General features: G+C 37.4%; 4 protein-coding genes across 6 annotated transcripts in view; 3 read left to right on the top strand and 1 right to left on the bottom strand.

Annotated features, from left to right (window-relative positions):
• The first annotated feature begins 1,867 nt into the window (after positions 1 to 1,867).
• LOC125226830 (mRNA cap guanine-N7 methyltransferase) lies at positions 1,868 to 4,221 on the top strand. Its single transcript, XM_048130955.1, has 2 exons — positions 1,868 to 3,407; positions 3,550 to 4,221. Exons 1-2 carry the CDS (start codon positions 2,315 to 2,317, stop codon positions 3,651 to 3,653), a joined length of 1,197 nt encoding a protein of 398 aa, XP_047986912.1. The 5' UTR covers positions 1,868 to 2,314; the 3' UTR covers positions 3,654 to 4,221.
• A 3,352-nt stretch (positions 4,222 to 7,573) lies between these two features.
• On the top strand, positions 7,574 to 17,178 carry LOC125226891 (DNA topoisomerase 1). Of its 2 annotated transcripts, XM_048131056.1 has the most exons (10): positions 7,574 to 7,729; positions 8,040 to 8,200; positions 8,279 to 8,842; positions 9,228 to 9,321; positions 9,491 to 9,670; positions 10,176 to 10,275; positions 10,491 to 10,644; positions 13,944 to 15,241; positions 15,388 to 15,664; positions 15,784 to 17,178. In XM_048131056.1, exons 1-10 carry the CDS (start codon positions 7,688 to 7,690, stop codon positions 15,884 to 15,886), a joined length of 2,973 nt encoding a protein of 990 aa, XP_047987013.1. In that variant the 5' UTR covers positions 7,574 to 7,687; the 3' UTR covers positions 15,887 to 17,178. The 2 variants fall into 2 exon arrangements, with proteins under 2 accessions (XP_047987013.1, XP_047987014.1); XM_048131057.1 differs by lacking the exons at positions 7,574 to 7,729; positions 8,040 to 8,200; positions 8,279 to 8,842; ... (2 more) ...; positions 10,176 to 10,275; positions 10,491 to 10,644 and adding an exon at positions 13,726 to 13,853.
• The window catches only part of LOC125226894 (ATPase WRNIP1-like), an 18,718-nt gene continuing 15,461 nt past the window's right edge, over positions 17,171 to 20,427 (bottom strand). For both annotated transcript variants that reach the window (XM_048131060.1, XM_048131059.1), the window contains exon 8: positions 17,171 to 17,321. In XM_048131060.1, the coding sequence (XP_047987017.1) occupies positions 17,212 to 17,321 (110 nt within the window). In that variant the 3' untranslated portion in view covers positions 17,171 to 17,211. The remainder of the gene's footprint in view (positions 17,322 to 20,427) is intronic.
• On the top strand, positions 17,968 to 20,006 carry LOC125226892. The gene is made up of 2 exons (XM_048131058.1): positions 17,968 to 19,593; positions 19,740 to 20,006. Exons 1-2 carry the CDS (start codon positions 18,030 to 18,032, stop codon positions 19,751 to 19,753), a joined length of 1,578 nt encoding a protein of 525 aa, XP_047987015.1. The 5' UTR covers positions 17,968 to 18,029; the 3' UTR covers positions 19,754 to 20,006.

The raw sequence follows: 20,427 nt of genomic DNA, 5'->3' as shown, positions 1-20,427 counted from the left end.
TTACTAGATTCACCTACTTTTATCAATTTTAAAGCAATTGATTTGTCTTTATTCAAGGTCAAATTACTTTACCCACTAGTGGATAAAATACGTTTTTACCCGCTGGTATTAAAGGACAAAACACGTGTTTCCGAGCTAGTGAGGGGAAAAATGCATTTGCGCCCGAGTGTAACACAAAACTTTTCCCCTCACTATAGCGAGGAAACTACAGCGCAAAAAATGCGTTTATCACTGCTTCCAGTAGTTCCACAGGTGGTAAATCATCTTTATTACTAGATTCACCTACTTTTATCAATTTTAAGGCAGTTAATTGACTTTATTCAAGGTCAAATTACTTTACCCACTAGTGGATAAAATGCGTTTTTACTCGCTGCTATTAAAGGACAAAACATGTGTTTCCGAGCTAGTGAGGGGAAAAATTTTTGGGGGGGTTGTGGTGTAATTTCCTTCCTTTTCGTCCTTGGAACTTGGAACCTCGGTCCTAGGAGTCACGGTTCTGGAGATATGATCTTTATTTATTTTTCCTTATTCATATTACAAAACCTCTCAATTAATAGTATTTTTCCCCTCACTAGCTCGGAAACACGTGTTTTGTCCTTTAATACCAGCGGGTAAAAACGCATTTTATCCACTAGTGGGTAAAGTAATTTGACCTTGAATTAAGTCAAATTAACTGCTTTAAAATTGATAAAAGTAGGTGAATCTAGTAATTAAGATGATTTACTACCTGTGGAACTACTGGAAGCAGTGATAAACGCATTTTTTTGCGTTGTAGTTTCCTCGCTAAAGTGAGGGGAAAAGTTTTGTGTTACATTCGGGTGCAAATGTATTTTACTTCTCGTGTGTTAAAAAACTCGCAAGTTCAGGATTCTATTCTCGAATCCTTTCTCTTGCTCGTCAAGTATAGAATCCTTTCTCTCGCTCGTTTTTCAATTCCACACTCGGCGTTAAAATACAACTTTGCCCCCTTGTATAACAAATAACTATTATGCAACTGGCGTTTTAAAGAGGTCAATAACCACAAAGTTAAAATTTTGAAAAAAACCCCGACATAATGGACAGATTTTCATGAAACATGGCTAAGAACAATCCCAACTAATTCAGCTTTCAAACAAAAAAACTAAATCAAAATCAGTTCATCCCTTCGGGAGCTACGATGCCACAGCAGGCACACACATACACACAGACAGACAGACAGACAGACAGACACGTCAAACGTCGGGGGTTAAAAAAGACGAGTGGCGTGAGTGAAAAGACGCCACGAGTATTTTTTACACCGTTGCATACAATACTTTTTCTACGACCAAGCACTTACTATTTAATAGTTTTCTAGAATAACTTTCGTGAAATTCACAAGTACTGTTTCCTGCACGCACCCAACCTGTCGCTCGCACTCACGGGGAATATCACATTTTGGACGATTTAGGAAGAAAAATAAAAAAAATCCATTTTCCAGAACCTTGGCTCCTAGGACCAAGTTCCAAAAGTACGAAATGGAAGGAAATTACACCACAAACACCACAAACCCCTCAATTTTTGGCGGGGACCACCATGGGACCAATTTGTCTGATCGCGCACTCGCATTGCACTTCTTCTTTTTGAGTTTTATACTATTTCGTTGTGTGGCTTGCAAGCCGCTTGGCGCCACGGACCTAAGAAATGGTCATAAGGAAAGTCCCTGTTATGTTATGTCTTGAAATTTCCACCTAACCAAGGATCAATCTTTAGAATATCCTACCTCAGTCCTACCTTTTATAAAGCTTGTTCCAACATTCTGTATGGGAGGAAAGCTTACACCTTAACCCTTTAAAATTTAAAATTGTAATGCCTTGCTGCAATAATAAACACAACAATACAATGAAAACATAATCAAGAAATGTGAATTTACTGAATTTAAAATTTCAAACGGCGGCGCCATGACCAACAGCACAGAGTTCATCCTACTTCATCCATCAATCCCATTCGCATTCCATTCGTTCGTTCACTTCGTTCAATCGAACAACATTCATGTTTCGTGTCATAGCGGTTCTCAAGTTCTCATTGTTTTAATTTTATTGTCAATTTAGTTTGTGCCTGTTCGTGTTTATCTAACGAATTTGCGTGTCCTTAATTCATGTTAATAAGTACATTTATTCAGTATTTAGACTTAGTATCTGGAATTGAAGGTGGCAGTTATAAATACAGCAGGCACCCGCACTAGAATACGTTGACATAATTTTAGGTTAGGTTAAGCTGTGTTTGTTACAAAAGCTTAATAAAATCTCAATAAACATTATATCTTAAGTGTCACATGAGAAATATTTAGTACATTGACATGACCAGTATTGTGGATGATGGTGCCGAACAAACAGCTAGAAATGATTTGAAAGATCATGCCGGTGACGGTGATAACTCTGAAAACAATGGAACAGCGCCACCGACTTCGCTGCCTCAGGGAGAGGAGCATGCTTCAGTCGTGGCGGCACATTACAATCACCTCGAGGAGAAGGGATTGAAGGAAAGGTTCAACTCTCCTATATTTTATTTGAGAAACTTTAACAATTGGGTGAAAAGCGTTCTTATACAAGAATACACTGATAAAATACGGGAAAAAGATTATGGAAGACCGTTAAGAGTTCTCGACATTTGCTGTGGTAAAGGTGGTGATTTAGGGAAATGGCAGAAAGCTAGAGTAGAACGTGCAGTTTTCGCTGATATTGCTGAGGTTTCAGTGCAACAGTGCCAAACGCGATATGAAGATCTGCGTCGTCGCAGTGGGCGACTTTTTGCCGCGGAGTTTATTGCAGCAGACTGCACTAAAGATACTCTAAGAGATAAGTACCATGACCCATCAATTAGTTTTGATGTGGTCAGCTGTCAGTTTGGACTACATTATAGTTTTGAAAGTTTAGCACAAGCTCGTAGAATGTTGACCAACATATCTGAGTGTTTGAAACCTGATGGATATTTTTTTGGAACTATTCCTAATGCTTATGAAATAGTATCACGAGCACAGAAGTCACCTGATGGAGCTTTTGGAAACAAAATCTACAATATTAAGCTGATGTTTGACCCGAAGGATGGCTATCCGTTATTTGGAGCCAAGTATGACTTTCATTTGGAAGGAGTAGTAAATTGTCCAGAGTTTCTGGTCAATTTTCAATTATTTGTTAAACTTGCTGCAGAATATGGCTTAGAACTTGTTTACAGTGCAGGGTTTGCAGATTTTTATAAAGACCATTGTGAGAAATACAAAACATTGTTAAACAGAATTATGTGTTTTGAAAGCTATCCACCTTCACCTGGCAAGGAGCTTATTGGAGAAGAGACTGATTATAAACATGCTAAAGAACATTTGGAACAAATGGAGAAAAAGTCTGAAAGAGAGAGACTTGGAACTATGAGCCAAAGGGAATGGGCAGTGGCAAGTGAGTAAAAACCAGAACTGTTCCTATTTGATTGTTGGTTTCTTAGAAAAGTAGCAAACCTGCTTTATTCATAAATTGTAATTAATAAGATTCAATCAAAGTTGAAGGAACCATAACTAATATATATTTTTCTTTGTTACAGCTGTTTATATGGCATTTGCATTCAAAAAACTGAAGAGTACTTGGGATGCCAATGGAAAACCAGTGTATAGCAAAAGCTCCGCAGAACAATCAAGAAGTAAATGACAAACTGTAATGCATTGACTACAGCATTGATTTGAATGATTTGTGGTGACTAGTCGTCCTACATATTAATTTCTAGCTAATACCCATCAAATCCATGTTAATTTAAGATAATGTGACAGACTGATGGACAAAGGAAGTTGCACCATAAGGGTTCCATTTGTACCTTTTTTGTATGGAACCCAAAAATAGACAAGCATAATATCAATAACTAAATAAATACTTACTATGGTCAATAGGAAACACTCAATAAATGTTGTTAATAAAACCATCAGTGCCTGATATAAGAACAGTACCTAAACATCTCCACATTAATGTAAAACTATTATAATACTAATTGCTTGGATATGTTTTCATTAGACATATTGACAGGAATATCCTCCCTTAAGATTTGGAAGGCAATGAAAAAGTCTAATGAAAATAACCAAGAATTATTCAAAACTCTTATAAGTTTTGTATTAAAATTAATTGAAAGTCCACCATTGGTCAGAACAAAGCTGGACATTTGTGATTGTTTTTATTATTTTATTTGTGACTAGTTAATACAAACCTACAATTATATGAATTGATTGGATAATGATTGGATATGGTTATTTCATTAATAGGAAAAGCGCGACATTTAATCTGCAAAAATTTATAATTTATTATTTTTTAGAACAGCCATCTCAGTCAGAGCGAGAAAGAGATATCATTCTTCTCTTATATAGGATAACCTTACATTCAGGGAGACTAGAGATATTTCTAATCTCCATAGCTCCCAATAAATTAAAAAAAAATTGGTTGTCTGTAAAGTGGATTTACGGACGGTAGTTTAACGTGATAACGTCAAACATTACAGTAGTATAGACAGGGGCGGTCAGAGTATAGCAAAAGGGGCCCGACTCTGGGACTTTTTCACGTTTTTTTATTTATTTATTTATTAAAAATACACAAAAGTTAACAGTATTTCACCAAAGCACTTATGTGGTAATATAATTATGTACATGTTAAATTGACATAAATAAAAGCAAACACACTTAAAAGTTAAACTATGGTTATTACATTAATCACCTAAGGAGTGTAGAGTCTATGAACCTTAAGAGTTTTCTGTAAAACACACCAACACTATCAGCAAATATGTCAATATCGTCTGTCTCCAACATGATGCGGTTAAGAGCAGCTCGGGCTCGAGCGGTGCGCCGGCCGCCGCGAACAGGCGCCGCCGCCGCCGCGCCGGCACCGCGCCCGGCATGCCAACCAGGCAACCACCACATTCGCTCTTGGCACTTGCAGCCCCATTCTCTCAAGCACGGATGCGTCATCTACTCTATGGTGAAACAGTTGGCGGTAATGCATAATATTCAGCAGTTTCCGTCTGGTTTCTAGAGTTTGAAGACCAACCATTCCTGTTACGAATAGAGATGGATACATATATGGGTAATATCCGTACAGTCGTTTGTAAATGTGCCTACAGAACTTCCTCTGCACTCTTTCTAGCATAGTGTTTTGTTCTTATTAGAAAGAATGCATTAAAATAAGCATCTTTTATAAATTAAAGTTTTTTTTAAAACCTACTAATTTAGGAGTTAGAGTGGTGCAAAGTTGCAAAATTTTCCCGTAGCATTAATAAGGCGCCAGAGACAGAAAGCGATGTCGACGGAGCCCCGCTTATTACAGAAACTGCACAGAATAGGAGCCTTCGGCCGTTTGAAGATACCTAACGAACTTAACCTATACCTAAATTAAAACCGAAATAAATTACATATATGAAAGAAAAAGTGACCAAGTCCTCTGGTGCCTGAGGCTGGAATCGAACCAGCACGGGGGGCAAGAACCATACCGTTCTGCCCTAGGGATGGACAGAGGGCGCTACGAGTCCTTGTATAGATTACTCATATGAGAGATAATTTCGACCTCGACAGCTGTGACCTGGGTGGCCGAGCGGATTAAGAGGCATTTCCCGCGATAGGAAAGTACGCTGGTTCGATTCCAGCCTCAGGCACCAGAGGACTTGGTCACTTTTTCTTTCATATATGTAATTTATTTCGGTTTTAATTTATATACATAGTAGTGTGACTACTTTAAGACAGCACAAGTTGAAATATTTTCGATAGATTATAATTTAACTTGTGTTCATTAGAATTAACCTATACCTATATAAAAGTCGTCATTTTGTATCCTAGACCGTTTGCGAGACACGCGTTAATTTTATTAAAGTGCTAGTGCCATTTACTAATCTTAGAACCCTAATATCTCAGTAAATATTAATGAAGAAGAAAAAGTTTATATAACAAAACATCCTTATTTAAACGTGTTCTATATGATTTATCAATATTAACATAGGTTATATTGGTAAAAAAAAATCATCGTAAATTTATTAAGTCTCTGGCGCCGTAGTAAATACTATGGGAAAATTCGCAACTTCGTACTGCTCTAACTCCTAAATAAGTAGGTTTTTCAAACCACTTCGTTCTATAAAAGATGCTTATTTTAATGCAATCTTTCATGTTTTTAAATTACAAACACTCAAAATTAATAAACACGGGCGCGCCATCTGTCGCAGCTGTGGTGCTTTACTCAGGCCACACGCTACAACCAAAGACCTTTACAGGGGACAGCTCAATCACATTTTTTGCCATACGAAATCAAACCTTATTACTGAAACAGAAAATCGATCGTATCAGACTAGCGAAAACGGTCCACATGAGAGGGCATTGTTTGGGCTGGTGTCCCTCTCGCACGTGTTGCCAGTGTTAATGAGGTTCCCATATTAGTAGTATTTTTATCTGTATATTACCTGACTTTATAACTTCTTATTTTATTTTAATGTTATATTCAAACTAGGGTTTCGATACATTTCAAAAAATTTGAAAATAATTATAATGTAATTATTTTGATGCCAGTAAATCAAAGATTTGTATAATTAAAAAATACTTTCAATTGGGTGTTAGTAGATTTAGTAGTAACTTTGAAAATTGACTGGTATCCCCAATTTATGACAGTGATGACGTCACTGAATAATGTTGACATTGTCAGTAAGTGCGAGAGGGACACCAGCCCAAACAATTACCTCTCATGTGGACACACTTTTTGACCTAACTAAACAATCTAGTTTAATAATTCTAAATCTATGGCTACAACCGGTATGGTTGTGAGCGCATCGATCAGCCGCTTAGTTCCAACGCGCGCCAATAGATGGCGCTTAAGCTATATTGCGAAACGGGACAATGACGTCATCTTTTTCGTGCATGCTGCCCGTAGTAACGAGTTATTAGCATAGATTTAGAATTATTAAACTAGATTGTTTAGTTAGGTCAAAAAGTGTGTCCACATGAGAGGTAATTGTTTGGGCTGGTGTCCCTCTCGCACTTACTGACAATGTCAACATTATTCAGTGACGTCATCACTGTCATAAATTGGGGATACCAGTCAATTTTCAAAGTTACTACTAAATCTACTAACACCCAATTGAAAGTATTTTTAATTATACAAATCTTTGATTTACTGGCATCAAAATAATTACATTATAATTATTTTCAAATTTTTTGAAATGTATCGAAACCCTAGTTTGAATATAACATTAAAATAAAATAAGAAGTTATAAAGTCAGGTAATATACAGATAAAAATACTACTAATATGGGAACCTCATTAACACTGGCAACACGTGCGAGAGGGACACCAGCCCAAACAATGCCCTCTCATGTGGACCGTTTTCGCTAGTCTGATACGATCGATTTTCTGTTTCAGTAATAAGGTTTGATTTCGTATGGCAAAAAATGTGATTGAGCTGTCCCCTGTAAAGGTCTTTGGTTATTAGACGTTATCACGTCAAAAATTGACATGGCTGTCAACTTGACAGAACATGTTGCCAGTCCAAAAAACCAACAAGTCATTCCATTCACCTGAAGTTGCACTCGCTTCCTTCACTGACCGGCTGGGGCGCATGCGTATTCGTCATTTCACTACACTTAGAATTTGCGCTGTCTGTTGGCTCGGCCACACTTCTCATGTAATCTCTCTCATTATTCGGGCCAACGTTGAGTATACGTAGGCAAAATGAGTGTTGAAAACCCAGTTAGCGACAATGATTGTGAGTCAGTAAGTATTCAAATCATTTCCAATTGTTAATCTAAATCATTTTGTTAAGTTATTGTTGTCTACCATGCCGTAGATTATCTTATTTACTGGTGAACACGGCCCGTGAAGCAAAATTTTCTAAGTCCCAATATGGCGTCAACGACTAAGTCCCCGAAGAGCGAAGCGTCGGTTTATAAAATGTATTGAAAAAATGTATTACAGTTATCTTTACTAAGAACTTTTGTTTAATTTTAAAGCGTAAAAATTTATTATTTGTCGCGTTAAATGTTTTTGGAATATATGTCAAGAAATTATCTTCTTTCATTCGCAGGGAAAAGTAAATGGCAATAAAACTGAACACGTGAACGGTATTCACAACGGATATAGTAGTTCCGAGAAGCACAAAAGCAGCCACAAGTCATCAAGCAAAGATAAGCATCGCGACAAGGACCGCGACCACAAGAGCTCCAAGCACAGCAGCAGTTCGAGCAGGTTAGTTTTCTAGAAAGTTCCCAACACTGTTCTATACCTACTTGCGGAAAATCATTACTATCGCTTTTTAATTTATAGAGACAAAGATAAAGAGAAGCACTCCAGCAGTAAGAGTCACAGCAGCTCCCATAAGTCCTCAAGCAAAGACAAAGACCGAAGTGAAAAAGATCGCAGTGACAAAGAGCACAAAGATCGCAGTGAAAAAGAGCATAAAGAACGCAGTGAAAAAGACCATAAAGAACGCAGTGAAAAAGACCATAAAGATCGTAGTGAAAAAGATAAAGACCGCAGTGATAAGGATCGTAAAGACAAAGACAGAGAGCGCAGCGACAAGGACAAACACCGCAGTGATAAGGACAGACATAAGGATAAAGACCGGAGCGACAAGGACAGGAGTGATCGGGATAAAGATAAGCACAAGAGCAGCAGTAGCAATGGTGAAAAGAAATCATCATCCTCGTCTAAAGATAAGGACCGGGAGCACAAGACCTCATCTTCATCAAAGGACAAAGATAAGGAACACAAGTCAAGAGACAAAGATCGTGACCGTGAAAAAGACAAGGACCGACACAGAAGTGAGAAAGACAAGCACCGCAGCGACAAAGACAAACACCGCAGTAGTAAAGATAAAGACAAGCATAGGTTAGTTTCAATGTTAATCTTATTTTTAATGTATGAACTAATTATTTTACTATATGGTGCAAGATTACTCATAGATTTTTGGGATATCCTCAATATATGAAACTCTATAGTAAAATGAATGTAGCTTAGTATACATTACCTATGGCATCATATGACAGTTTATGTCAAATGTCAACTTGTTTGATAAATTTCCAGATAGTAGAATCTGGAAATTTATCAGTTTTAGTACTTACCAACAGAAATATGACCAAATTATGTGTGTGAAAATGGTTAGAAGAAATGAAATTTCGGTATTAATAATTTATCATAGCAGTCACTATAAAAATGATTCCACTTTGTTGTTAAAATCTTTGTTACCTGTAGTAATTGTGCATTTCCTTCATAGTTCCAGCAAAGAAAAGAAGAGTAGCAGTGACAAACATGACAAAATTAAGGATGAACCCGAGTCTGAAGATCCTTTGAAGATTGAGCCTATGCAGGTACAATATTTACTAATTGTTTTGTATGTTGCTAATTCAAGGATTGGCAAGCTTTTGAAGAAGCCTATTTCCACCTCCTCTACCATTTCAAATTACTGCTTATTTTACTGTATTTTTTTAATTGATCAACATACCAGATATAATTTTGTTTTCTATATGGTTTTACTAGTTGGATGAACCGGAATTAAAATCTGAGGTTAAAGAAGAGCAAGATAGTGATGATGGATATGATGCGGGTGCTGTCAATAACACAACTGCCTCGTCTTGTGACTATTCCCTGTCCCAGTTCAAAGATGAGCCTCTGTCAGAGCTGCCTCCTGAGGAGGAGAGTGAAGAAGACACTCCACTAGTAAGAAAATGTCTTTTCAAATATGTATTACTTTTGCTTAGTTTTACCAACAGGTTACTCAAAGATATTATTATCTACAAATTGAATATTGATTATTACCATAGTGTTAAACGATGAATTAAAAATATATCCTAGTCATCCCAGCAGATGTCTTAGGAAAGTACTTGACCTATACAAGCCTTTAAGTGTCATATGAGTTCATTGTGGTTTTGGTTGCCACATGGGGCATATGTATTACCTGTTTTAGTTTATTTATTGTAATATATCAATATCACAGTGTATGTGATGTAGATATATTATAATAGCATTTTTTCTACTGGTTTTAAACTTATAATGGACTTAAAATTATGTATCTATGTGGCTGTTAACTTAATATACCATGTTATGTGGCAGCCAAAATCCAACACTTTTGTCATTGATATGTGTGGTGACTACACTTCAAAGATTTATTTTTAAATGATCAATGTGACACTTTGATTATTGGTTAACATTAATTTTCTCACAGTCAGCACGCATGGCACCTAAGCGTCGGGCCCCCAGTGAGAGTGAGGATGACACTCCATTGACCATACGGAAAAAAACTAAGAAGAAAAAAGTTAAAAAAGGTATGTTTTGTACTCATATAATGTTCTTGATGTTGCCTTTGGTCTTATGTAGTTCAATCAGATTCAATACTAAAATGTTAATATCACGGTAACCGAAGACAATATTAAAACTTTAAACAATGACAGTTCAGTGTAAAGTCACTAATTGATTATGTATGTGTATAATTACAAAATGACAACTTTGTAACAAAATGATGTTTATTTTTTCTAAACAGAATCTGGGTATGATGAAGAGATGTCAGATGATGAACCAAAACTCAAAAAGAAAGCAAAGGCAAAGCCAGTTAAAGTCAAAGCTGAGCCTGAAGATAGTGCAAGCCCCACCAAGCGGAAGAAGAAGCAAGAAGAGGAAGGAGAAGTCTGGAAATGGTACGTAATTAGGGTGATATAACTTTGACGACAACTCGCACGTTACCATGGTCATGATATTAGCCTTTGGAGTGTTGGCCGTCGACTCTCGACAAAGTTAAAATTCTTATTAGTAGAGCGGCGAGAGGGTCTCGGGAAAAGTTGATGTGACTGGAGAGTATACTGCTGACAAGTGGTATCGTTGTGATCGGTAGACTTTACTGAGTACGAAATAATGACTTGTCACTTTCTCAGACTGTGGGGGGGTTAACTATGACGTCACAAAGATCGCGGTCCCGGGTTTAAATTTTTTGCCAATTTGTCTAGAACCCCTTATCCAATTTTGAAAAATGAGGTGTCGATTGAAAGCGTATAACATGCTGATTAAGATTTATTATATGTGAAAAGTATAGTTTTGTTAGTTATTTTTTAATTAACAATAATGCAAAAAATACGTTTTTTTTACTCTCTTTTTTGATTTTTGTGACTCAAAAAGGCAATGAAAACGGCCACTTAGCTAAAAAATATGTTATATAAATCATTTAACTACATTATTAAGCTATCTGTTGCTTTTTGAATTTCTACGATCGGATAATAAATGAGCAAACTACAACCACATACCTGTAGGCGGGGAGTACCGCTTGACACGCGTTCCCATACATTCGGCGTCTACCAAATTACACCTCGCGCAAAATTCGTTTCAAGCAGATATACCTCTAATCTTATTCATCGTAACCTATCAATATTGATATCATTTGAAAGCACAATTAAAGTACTTTAAAAAACAATGTCAATCATTTTTTTTAAATCAATAATCGCCAGTCTGTGGTGGTTACAAAGGAAAAAAGTGGGTATGCAATTTGACTGGTTTCCTAGGTTTGATACCCTAGACGAGTTTAAAAGGGGAGGTAAAGGTGACATATGGGTTTTTCTCTGGCCTAAAAGCTACACAGAGGGTCAGGGGAGAAAAAACTAGGGTTTAAGTTTAGTTTTAAGTTATTTTTTCCTTTATTTGTTGATTTTATTGTGTTAAATTTTTTTGTAATTTTATCAAGGATACACGTTGGTTTCTTTTGCTAAAAGGTGCCTTTTTTATGAGAAATGTTATGAATTTTATGGCTTTTTCCGATAGAGACTAAAATTAACACTTTCGAAACCGGGCTCTACGCGGCGCTACGACATTTTCGCTACATACGGGGAAACCCATGTAATCGGCTACGCTTCTACGAGCGGTGTGCCCGACAGTCGGGTTCTTGGTAGCGAAAGTGTTAACTTTCAAATAAGGCCACATAGTCATACTTTTACTTATATAATATTAAGGGTATGACTATGTATCAGTAGGCCACATAGTCATACTTTTACTTATATAATATTAAGGGTATGACTATGTATCAGTATGACTATGTGGCCTTATTTGAAAGTTAATTTTAGTCTCTATCGGAAAATGCCATGAAATTCATAACATTTCTCATAAAAAAGGGAATTTTCAGCAAAAGAAACCAATGTGTATCCTTGATAAAATTACAAAAAAATTAAACACAATAAAATCAACAAATAAAAGAAAAAATAACTTAAAACTAAACTTAAACCCTAGTTTTTTTCTCCCCTGACCCTCTGTATAGCTTTTAGGCCAGAGAACAACCCATATGTCACCTTTACCTCCCCTTTTAAACTCGTCTAGGGTATCAAACCTAGGAAACCAGTCAAATTGCATACCCACTTTTTTCCTTTGTAACCACCGCAGACTGGCGATTTTTGATTTTATGAAAATGATTGACATTGTTTCTTAAAGTACTTTAATTGTACTTTCAAATGATACCAATATTGATAGGTTACGATGAATAAGATTAGAGGTATATCTGCTTGAAACGAATTTTGCGCGAGGTGTAATTTGGTAGACGCCGAATGAATGGGAACGCGTGTCAAGCGGTACTCCCCGCCTACAGGTATGTGGTTGTAGTTTGCTTATTTATTATCCGATCGTAGAAATTTAAAAAGCAACAGATAGCTTAATAATGTAGTTAAATGATTTATATAACATATTTTTTAGCTAAGTGGCCGTTTTCATTGCCTTTTTGAGTCACAAAAATCAAAAAAGAGAGTAAAAAAAAAGTATTTTTTGCATTATTATTAATTAAAAAATAACTAACAAAACTATACTCTTCACATATAATAAATCTTAATCAGCATGTTATACGCTTTCAATCGACACCTCATTTTTCAAAATTGGATAAGGGGTTCTAGACAAATTGGCAAAAAATTTAAACCCGGGACCGCGATCTTTGTGACGTCATAGTTAACCCCCCCACAGTCTGAGAAAGTGACAAGTCATTATTTCGTACTCAGTAAAGTCTACCGATCACAACGATACCACTTGTCAGCAGTATACTCTCCAGTCACATCAACTTCAAAACTAGACGACTTTTTTCAATTCCGCCGCCTTACTATATGACCTAAAATTGCGTATGTCATGTTATAGCTAGTAAAATCGTAGTTTTTTTTCAAAATCCGTAAAACTTCCGTTTAGTGGTACTCATAAAAACATTCCATAATGGGGCATCTACTGTGTAAATTACCATGTATATATATATCACGCTGCAAGAACAGTTTCTACTCGTACCTAATACATACCGTAAAAAGGGGTAAATAAAGATGGCCAGGGTAAATAGGTACGAAACTAACCCCTTGTGTGTGGCCTGTTAATTTTGATCATTGAAATAGTGAGCTTGACATTTAAAACAATAGATTAAAATTCCCACGCACGGATCCGTGTCTAAGCATACGAGGGATTAAAATGAGATTTACCTTAAATTTACCGAATATCTAATAAAATTACAATAGTGTATCATAACAATTGTACAATTTCAGGTGGGTGATACAATTTCTGTAGCATTTTGACTCTATTGGTGTCTCAAATAGACTGTCTAAATTTTTAATTTCTATTTCCTTTTTCGTTTTGCTGTAATTAACGAAAAAAACTAGACCAAATGTTATTGACCTTTAACAGTACCTAAGCAGGCCATCTGTGTAATATGTTAGTAACTATAATCTTTATAGTTCTTTACCAGATGGCGCCACTGTGCCATGTCAATGTGACAAGTCTCTTTTTAGGTTATGTCTTTAGACATGACGCTTTTTAACATAGGTATCAATTTAATTACATTTTGTCGGTGTACATTGCATAAACCGAAACATATCGTTTTGCGGCAACTGAGGAGTAGGAGAATAAAGTGTGTAGTTATTGTTAGTAGTTAAGTTGTGTTTTTTATTGATTTATGTGAAGCTCAATTATTAACATTAACTCACTTTCATTTACCAAGGTGGGAGGAAGAAAAGAAGGATGACGGAACTAAATGGAAGTTTTTGGAACACAAGGGACCACTGTTTGCTCCAGAATATGAGCCTTTGCCCGAAAATGTCAAGTTCCGCTATGACGGTAAAGTGGTCAGGCTGTCCGAGAGCGCAGAAGAGGTCGCCGGGTTCTACGCGCGGATGTTGGACCACGACTACACCACCAAGTCCGTGTTCAACAACAATTTCTTTGCCGATTGGCGTAAAGTGATGACCCATGAGGAAACAAAGTTAATCAAGGATCTCTCCAGATGTGATTTTAAAGAAATGCAAGCCTATTTCCAGATGTTATCTGAAAAAAATAAAAACCGCACTAAGGAAGAGAAAGCAGCATTAAAGGCTAAAAATGAGGAAATTCAGAAAGAATACGGATTTTGCATAATAGATGGGCATAAAGAAAAAATTGGTAATTTCAGAATAGAACCTCCAGGACTTTTTAGAGGGCGTGGAGAGCATCCGAAAATGGGTATGTTAAAGCGGCGAGTTATGCCAGAAGATGTGCTTATAAATTGTTCTAAAGACAGTAAAATACCCAAGCCACCAGCAGGTCATAAATGGAAAGAAGTCAGGCACGATAACACTGTTACATGGCTAGCATCATGGACCGAAAATGTGCAGGGGCAAGGAAAGTATGTTATGTTGAATCCTAGTTCAAAGTTGAAAGGTGAAAAAGATTGGCAAAAATACGAAACAGCAAGAAAGTTGCATAAGTGTATTGATAAAATCAGAGAAACTTATCGCAATGATTGGAAGGCAAAGGAAATGCGTGTCCGTCAAAGAGCTGTGGCACTCTATTTCATTGATCGACTCGCATTGAGAGCTGGTAATGAAAAGGATGATGACCAGGCTGATACTGTTGGTTGTTGTTCACTGCGTGTAGAACATATTCAATTATTTAAGGAAAAAGATGGCAAAGAACATGTGGTCATATTTGATTTCCTGGGTAAAGATTCCATTAGGTACTACAATGAGGTGCCGGTAGAGAAACGGGTGTTTAAGAATCTCGAACTATTCATGGAAAACAAAAAAGACAGTGATGACCTGTTTGACAGGCTCAACACGCAGACCCTAAACGAACACCTTAAAGATTTGATGCCTGGATTAACTGCTAAAGTGTTCCGTACCTACAACGCATCTATAACACTACAAAATCAATTAGACGAGCTTACCGATGGTGACGCGTCGATACCAGAGAAGATCTTAGCGTACAACCGCGCCAACCGAGCCGTGGCCGTGTTGTGTAACCATCAACGTGCTGTGCCTAAAGGTATGTAATTATTCAACATGAAAATCTATTCTTAGCATTTTTTCATTTACACTACATACATATCACTCATATTGCAGAGATGAATTTATCTTTTCTATATTATGGTTTCTCAGTTCAGATATTTTAATTTTTTTGTACTATTATAGGTCACTCTAAATCAATGGAAGCCTTGAAAGAAAAGATCCAAGTGAAGCGTGAGCAAGTGGAAGAGGCCGAGCAGGAATGCCGGGACGCCGCCAAGGCCGCCAAGCGCGGCTCCGCCAAGGAGAGGATTAACCACGATAAGAAGAAGAAGGCTCTTGAACGTCTGAAGGAACAACTGAAGAAACTAGAGCTTCAGGAAACTGATCGTGATGAAAACAAAACCATTGCACTTGGAACTTCTAAGCTCAACTATCTCGATCCGCGTATATCTGTGGCTTGGTAAGTTTTAACTATTGAGTATTGTATTGCTTGAGTTATTTTAGTTCATCTGATTGATTTGAGTATGTGTAACTAACTATACAATTACCACATTAACTAAAAATATTAATTAATTACAGGTGTAAGAAGCATGGCGTGCCGATTGAGAAGATCTACAACAAGACTCAGCGCGACAAGTTCCGCTGGGCGATCGACATGGCCGGCCCTGAATACGTTTTCTAGGTACATGTAAATCATGTAATGCATTGTTCAACAGTAGCTTCAACCCCAAATGCAGCTCGCCAAGTCCATAACATAACAAAGGCTATGAGTTGAAAGGGTTTCATTTGAATCGACCTGCAAGCGTTCCAGTTTTTTACGTACCCTTTTATGAACTATTGACCATAAAAATTAAGTGTGATGTTTTGTAGTATTCCTAACGTTTTGGACCCGAAAGATCGAAATATTGTTCCTCATAAAAAGGATCCAAATTAGAAGTCTGATTCTAATTTATTTTATTTAGAAACATTAGTTTCGACATTATTTTAGTATAGGCTTAGTTAATTTAATATTATATACCTTCTGCAATCTGTTATCATATGTATATCTTAGATTTTCAATATTTTCTATTTTAGGGTCCCCCCACATCTAGCGTCGCGTCGGGCCAACTGTATGGGCAAAGCCTAACGCCGCGTCGACGCGGCGTCTTTTTCCTTACAGTTGGCCCGACGCGACGCTCGCGAGACGCTAGATGTGGGGGGACCCTTAAAAATACACCCTCTATTGGTGTGTAATAAGTTTCAAGACAACATAGACTAGTGAATATTCAAATAAAAAAGTGAGTAAGGCAGTTATGGACTTTGTATTTTTTTATCATAATAAGAAGCTGTGAATTAAGCAATGGTTTTAAATGCTTTCGTACTTTTAACTTTTAAGAGCGAAATGGTTTAAGACTAGTGCTACTAGCTGAATGAGACATGTAAATCAAAATTATCAGCGTGATAAAAACGTTAATGCATTGTGAATGAAGATTACGTACTTTGGTTGGTGTATTGAAACTATCTATCTACTTAATATATAACTATTCAGTAATATGTACTAGGTAAATTTAGCGTACGTGCTTTAGAGTTAATAGATAGATTACATCAGTCGGAGTTAAGGATAATCTTCATGTGTGTACAGTCAAAGATAAAAACAGTTGTTTTATATTTTTACGGCTTTTGACGGCACGAATGTGTAACCATCTCACCTGTGATAAGGGTAACTATTCACTGTTGAAGATGTGATACCGCATGTATTGTGAACCTGCACAATGTGCACCGCACTAGTTATAACATTATCAGGGAAATACACTATGTATTTTATTTTTATATAATTAAGATCGAATACAGTGGCAGAACAAAGCCGTCAATGTTACGAAAGGTACAATGTTATAGATAAATTTGTAATATTACTTGTCTTGTAAATAGAACATTTTTACCATGTCATGCGAATGTAAAATGAGATTATCACAAATAAAACATTGACTCTAGGAATAAGTAACTTTTATTTTAGTTGCTATTTATAAGCTAACCCCTACTCTCGTCGTCACGGAAGAAATCCACATCCTCCATACCTTCCGGCATATATGTTAGGCCAGATTCGTCTTTGTGACGTAAGTTATATCCCTTCCCGTATCCTGTAAAATAGATATTTGTTTATGAGGGGGCAAAGTTGTTTAACCACACGTGTCACCTTAGCAAGCAAAAAATTATTATATTGAACTGCGAGCTTTGTTCTAAAAATGGAATCTTGAGTCTTTCAAGGCAAAGGGTAGGTAAACAAAATTTGCTCCCGAGTGAAACGCAACACATTTTTCACCACACCAACACAAGGAAAATATTAACTGTAAAATATATATGTATAAACTAAATCGAAGCCTTCAATTTACAAACCATTTTATGTTTCATAAAAATCATCAAGTTTAGTTGAATATATGAAATTAATTAGCACTCTTGTGTGTAAATGGACGTAGTTACGCAGAAACGTTCCAATCCATCTGAAATTGTCATTGAAATGAAAGATTTGTTTTTCATACAAGGTCTAAAACTTAATGACAATTTCATGTGGATTGGAACGTTTCTGCGTAATTACGTCCAAATAAAAAACTACTGGTTTTTTTTTTCGGACGTTCGAGTGGTGCACGCGCGGGAAAACTAAATTTTGGATTTTTTGACCAAAAGCGGTCATTTTAAAGGGTAATACCTGTTTTTGTCTGTTTTATGTTATTATTGTATTGTATTATAATATTAGTTTTAGTGTTAATAGTGTAGTTATTTAAGTTATCGGGAGAAGACGGCAACTTCTCGGATGTGAGGCAGTTGCCCTCTTCTTTCGTCTCTCCAAAATGGAGTCAGATCAGTTTGACCCAGGGATCCTTGGGATTATTGTAAACCCGCCTTCACCGGCATGTCATATGGAGGTGGAAGAAAGTCAGGCTATCGTTTCGTTAGGTAACATAATTAAATCATCCTCCTCTTCTAACATTACTCACACCAACAAGGACCATAGATCTAAAAAAAGGGATATGAAAACTGTCATTTCTAACTCGGACGAACATGACGATTCATGTAAGATTCCTCGTACCGACCAACATCCGCCTTCTGAAATAGTTGCTCAGTCGAACATCCCAATTTCTTCTGATAGTGAGCCTATTAGAGAAAACTCGGAAAAAAAATCTTCGGACAGATCTGTTCCTCAGTTTCAGACCAGAAACCTATACAATGACTCAGATAAAGGTCCATACATCGTGCTTGTGGCTCGCGAGGCTTCGGAGGCGGACTCCGGTGCCTACATGCATCCGGTGAAATTTGGCCAATTTCTGTACACAAATGGCATATCTAACCTGAAGGATGGTGGAATTAAAAAAATTGGAAGAAATAGGCTGAGTGTAGAATTTTTATCCGCTGCCGGGGCTAATCTGTTTTTGTCGTGCTCATTGGCCACTAATAATTGCAAGAAATTCATTTCTTCATACCACGTCACCAAAACGGGTATTGCACGTAACATCCCGACTGACTTATCGAACGAGGACCTACCAAATTTAATTTCCACTCCTTTCGGTTGTGGTAAGGTTGTAAAGGCGAGACGATTAAACTTTAAAAAAAGGAATCCTTCCGACAATTCCACTCAATGGGCCCCATCAGAAACTGTAGTTCTGACGTTTGACGGCCAAATTCTCCCGGACAAAGGGTTTTTATTCAGCTGTGCATTGGACGTGGTTCAATATTATTTCCCTACTGTGCAATGTTTCAAGTGCTGTCGCTTCGGCCATGTTCGGGCGCAATGCCGGTCTCGTCCTCGTTGTTCCAAATGTGCTCAGCCTCATGAAGGCAGTACCTGTTCGGCTGTCCCATCCTGCCTTAACTGCTTAGGTAAACATTGTGCTACGGACAAGGTTTGTTCCGAATTCATCAGGCAACAACAGATAAAAAGAATAATGGGAGATGAAAGTTTATCCTATCAGGAGGCGGATAGAAAGATTCCTAAAGCTCGCAGACCGTACAATGAAGCTGCTCAAACGAAGTCTTATAAAAAAACTGTTTTAATTAAAAAAAAAACTCCTGCCCCATCTAACCCTCATGGGTATGATGAGAAATCTCACAGGGCCTTAGTAGCAGACTACAATGCTCCTCAACCTGCTAATGGGGTTATGTTTAGGAATGGTCCATTTAGTAGCCAATTTTCTTCTCCAGTTGCACCAGCGCCGACTGAACTGTTTTCTTTGGTCCATATTTTACCTACGCTCTATTTGGTGATCTCGTCTCTTGTATCTACTCTTCAGCAAAATGCTATCTCTCTACCGTCCAACGTTGCCAGTAGTTTAAAGGATTTATCTCCCTTCCTTTCCAGTGGCCCTGTCTGTGGGCCTTATGAAAATGGCGGTCAATTTTATCCAGTGGAACATCAGGGTGGCTAGCCGAATGGCACAATCGCTCACGAAACGAAGCGCTAGTAGATATCTATCTCTATCGCGCTTGCTTATTGGCGCGACAGAGCCAGCGGCGTATCGCTTTCGTTTGGCGTCGGAGAAATGCCATTCGGCTACGGGGCCAGGAGCATCAGTCGTAACAAGACTGATCTTCTGTATGTCATTCGGAAATACAATCCTGTCTGTTTAGCTATTTCTGAAACCTGGTTAAAACCTGATTCTCATTTTAACTGTCCAAATTATGTATGTCTAAGACAGGATAATCCAAAAGGTCACGATGGCTGTGCCCTTTTGATTCGGAAAGATATTGACTTCTCCCTCTTTAACATCCCATCTCACCCTTCTCTTTATATCGTTGCATGTAAAATTTTCAACTTTACAGTAATATCTGTATATATTCCTCACTTTTGGTCTCTCTTAGATAATGTCCCTGGTCCTTATCTTATGTTAGGTGATTTCAATTGCCACCACTCTCTTTGGGGTTCTCATCTCACCAATGCATCAGGTCGAAAAATGCTCCAGTTTATGGACTCGTTTAATTTGTGTGTTCTAAACGATGGTCGTCCTACTCGACGCACCGCTCCGTCTCAGAATCCCTCAGCAGTTGACATCTCTATTTGTTCACCTTCCCTGTCTTCTCTTCTTTCCTGGGATGTTCTGCCTCTTAGTTTTGGGAGTGACCACTTTCCTTTGCTTATTACTTATTCTTCTAGCTTCCAACCTCCTTCGGCTCCCCCTCCTCTTCAAAAGTTTAAGTTAGCCATGGCTGACTGGCCCCTTTTCTCTATTCTTACAGAAAATAAAATGAAGTCTT

Source organism: Leguminivora glycinivorella, chromosome 6 (genome assembly GCF_023078275.1).
Source record: "Leguminivora glycinivorella isolate SPB_JAAS2020 chromosome 6, LegGlyc_1.1, whole genome shotgun sequence".
NCBI classification, from domain to species: domain Eukaryota; kingdom Metazoa; phylum Arthropoda; class Insecta; order Lepidoptera; family Tortricidae; genus Leguminivora; species Leguminivora glycinivorella.
The sequence above is the reverse complement of the archived record's forward strand: the minus strand, read 5'-3'. Positions and strand labels throughout refer to the sequence as shown.

Coding starts and splice junctions, on each gene's coding strand:
- LOC125226892 (XM_048131058.1), top strand. CDS start 18,030: ATGGAGTCAGATCAGTTTGACCCAGGGATCCTTGGGATTATTGTAAAC.
- LOC125226830 (XM_048130955.1), top strand. CDS start 2,315: ATGACCAGTATTGTGGATGATGGTGCCGAACAAACAGCTAGAAATGAT. Junction 3,408..3,549: donor AAGGGAATGGGCAGTGGCAA/GTGAGTAAAAAC, acceptor TCTTTGTTACAG/CTGTTTATATGGCATTTGCA.
- LOC125226891 (XM_048131056.1), top strand. CDS start 7,688: ATGAGTGTTGAAAACCCAGTTAGCGACAATGATTGTGAGTCA. Junction 7,730..8,039: donor GCGACAATGATTGTGAGTCA/GTAAGTATTCAA, acceptor TTTCATTCGCAG/GGAAAAGTAAATGGCAATAA. Junction 10,645..13,943: donor GAAGGAGAAGTCTGGAAATG/GTACGTAATTAG, acceptor TCATTTACCAAG/GTGGGAGGAAGAAAAGAAGG.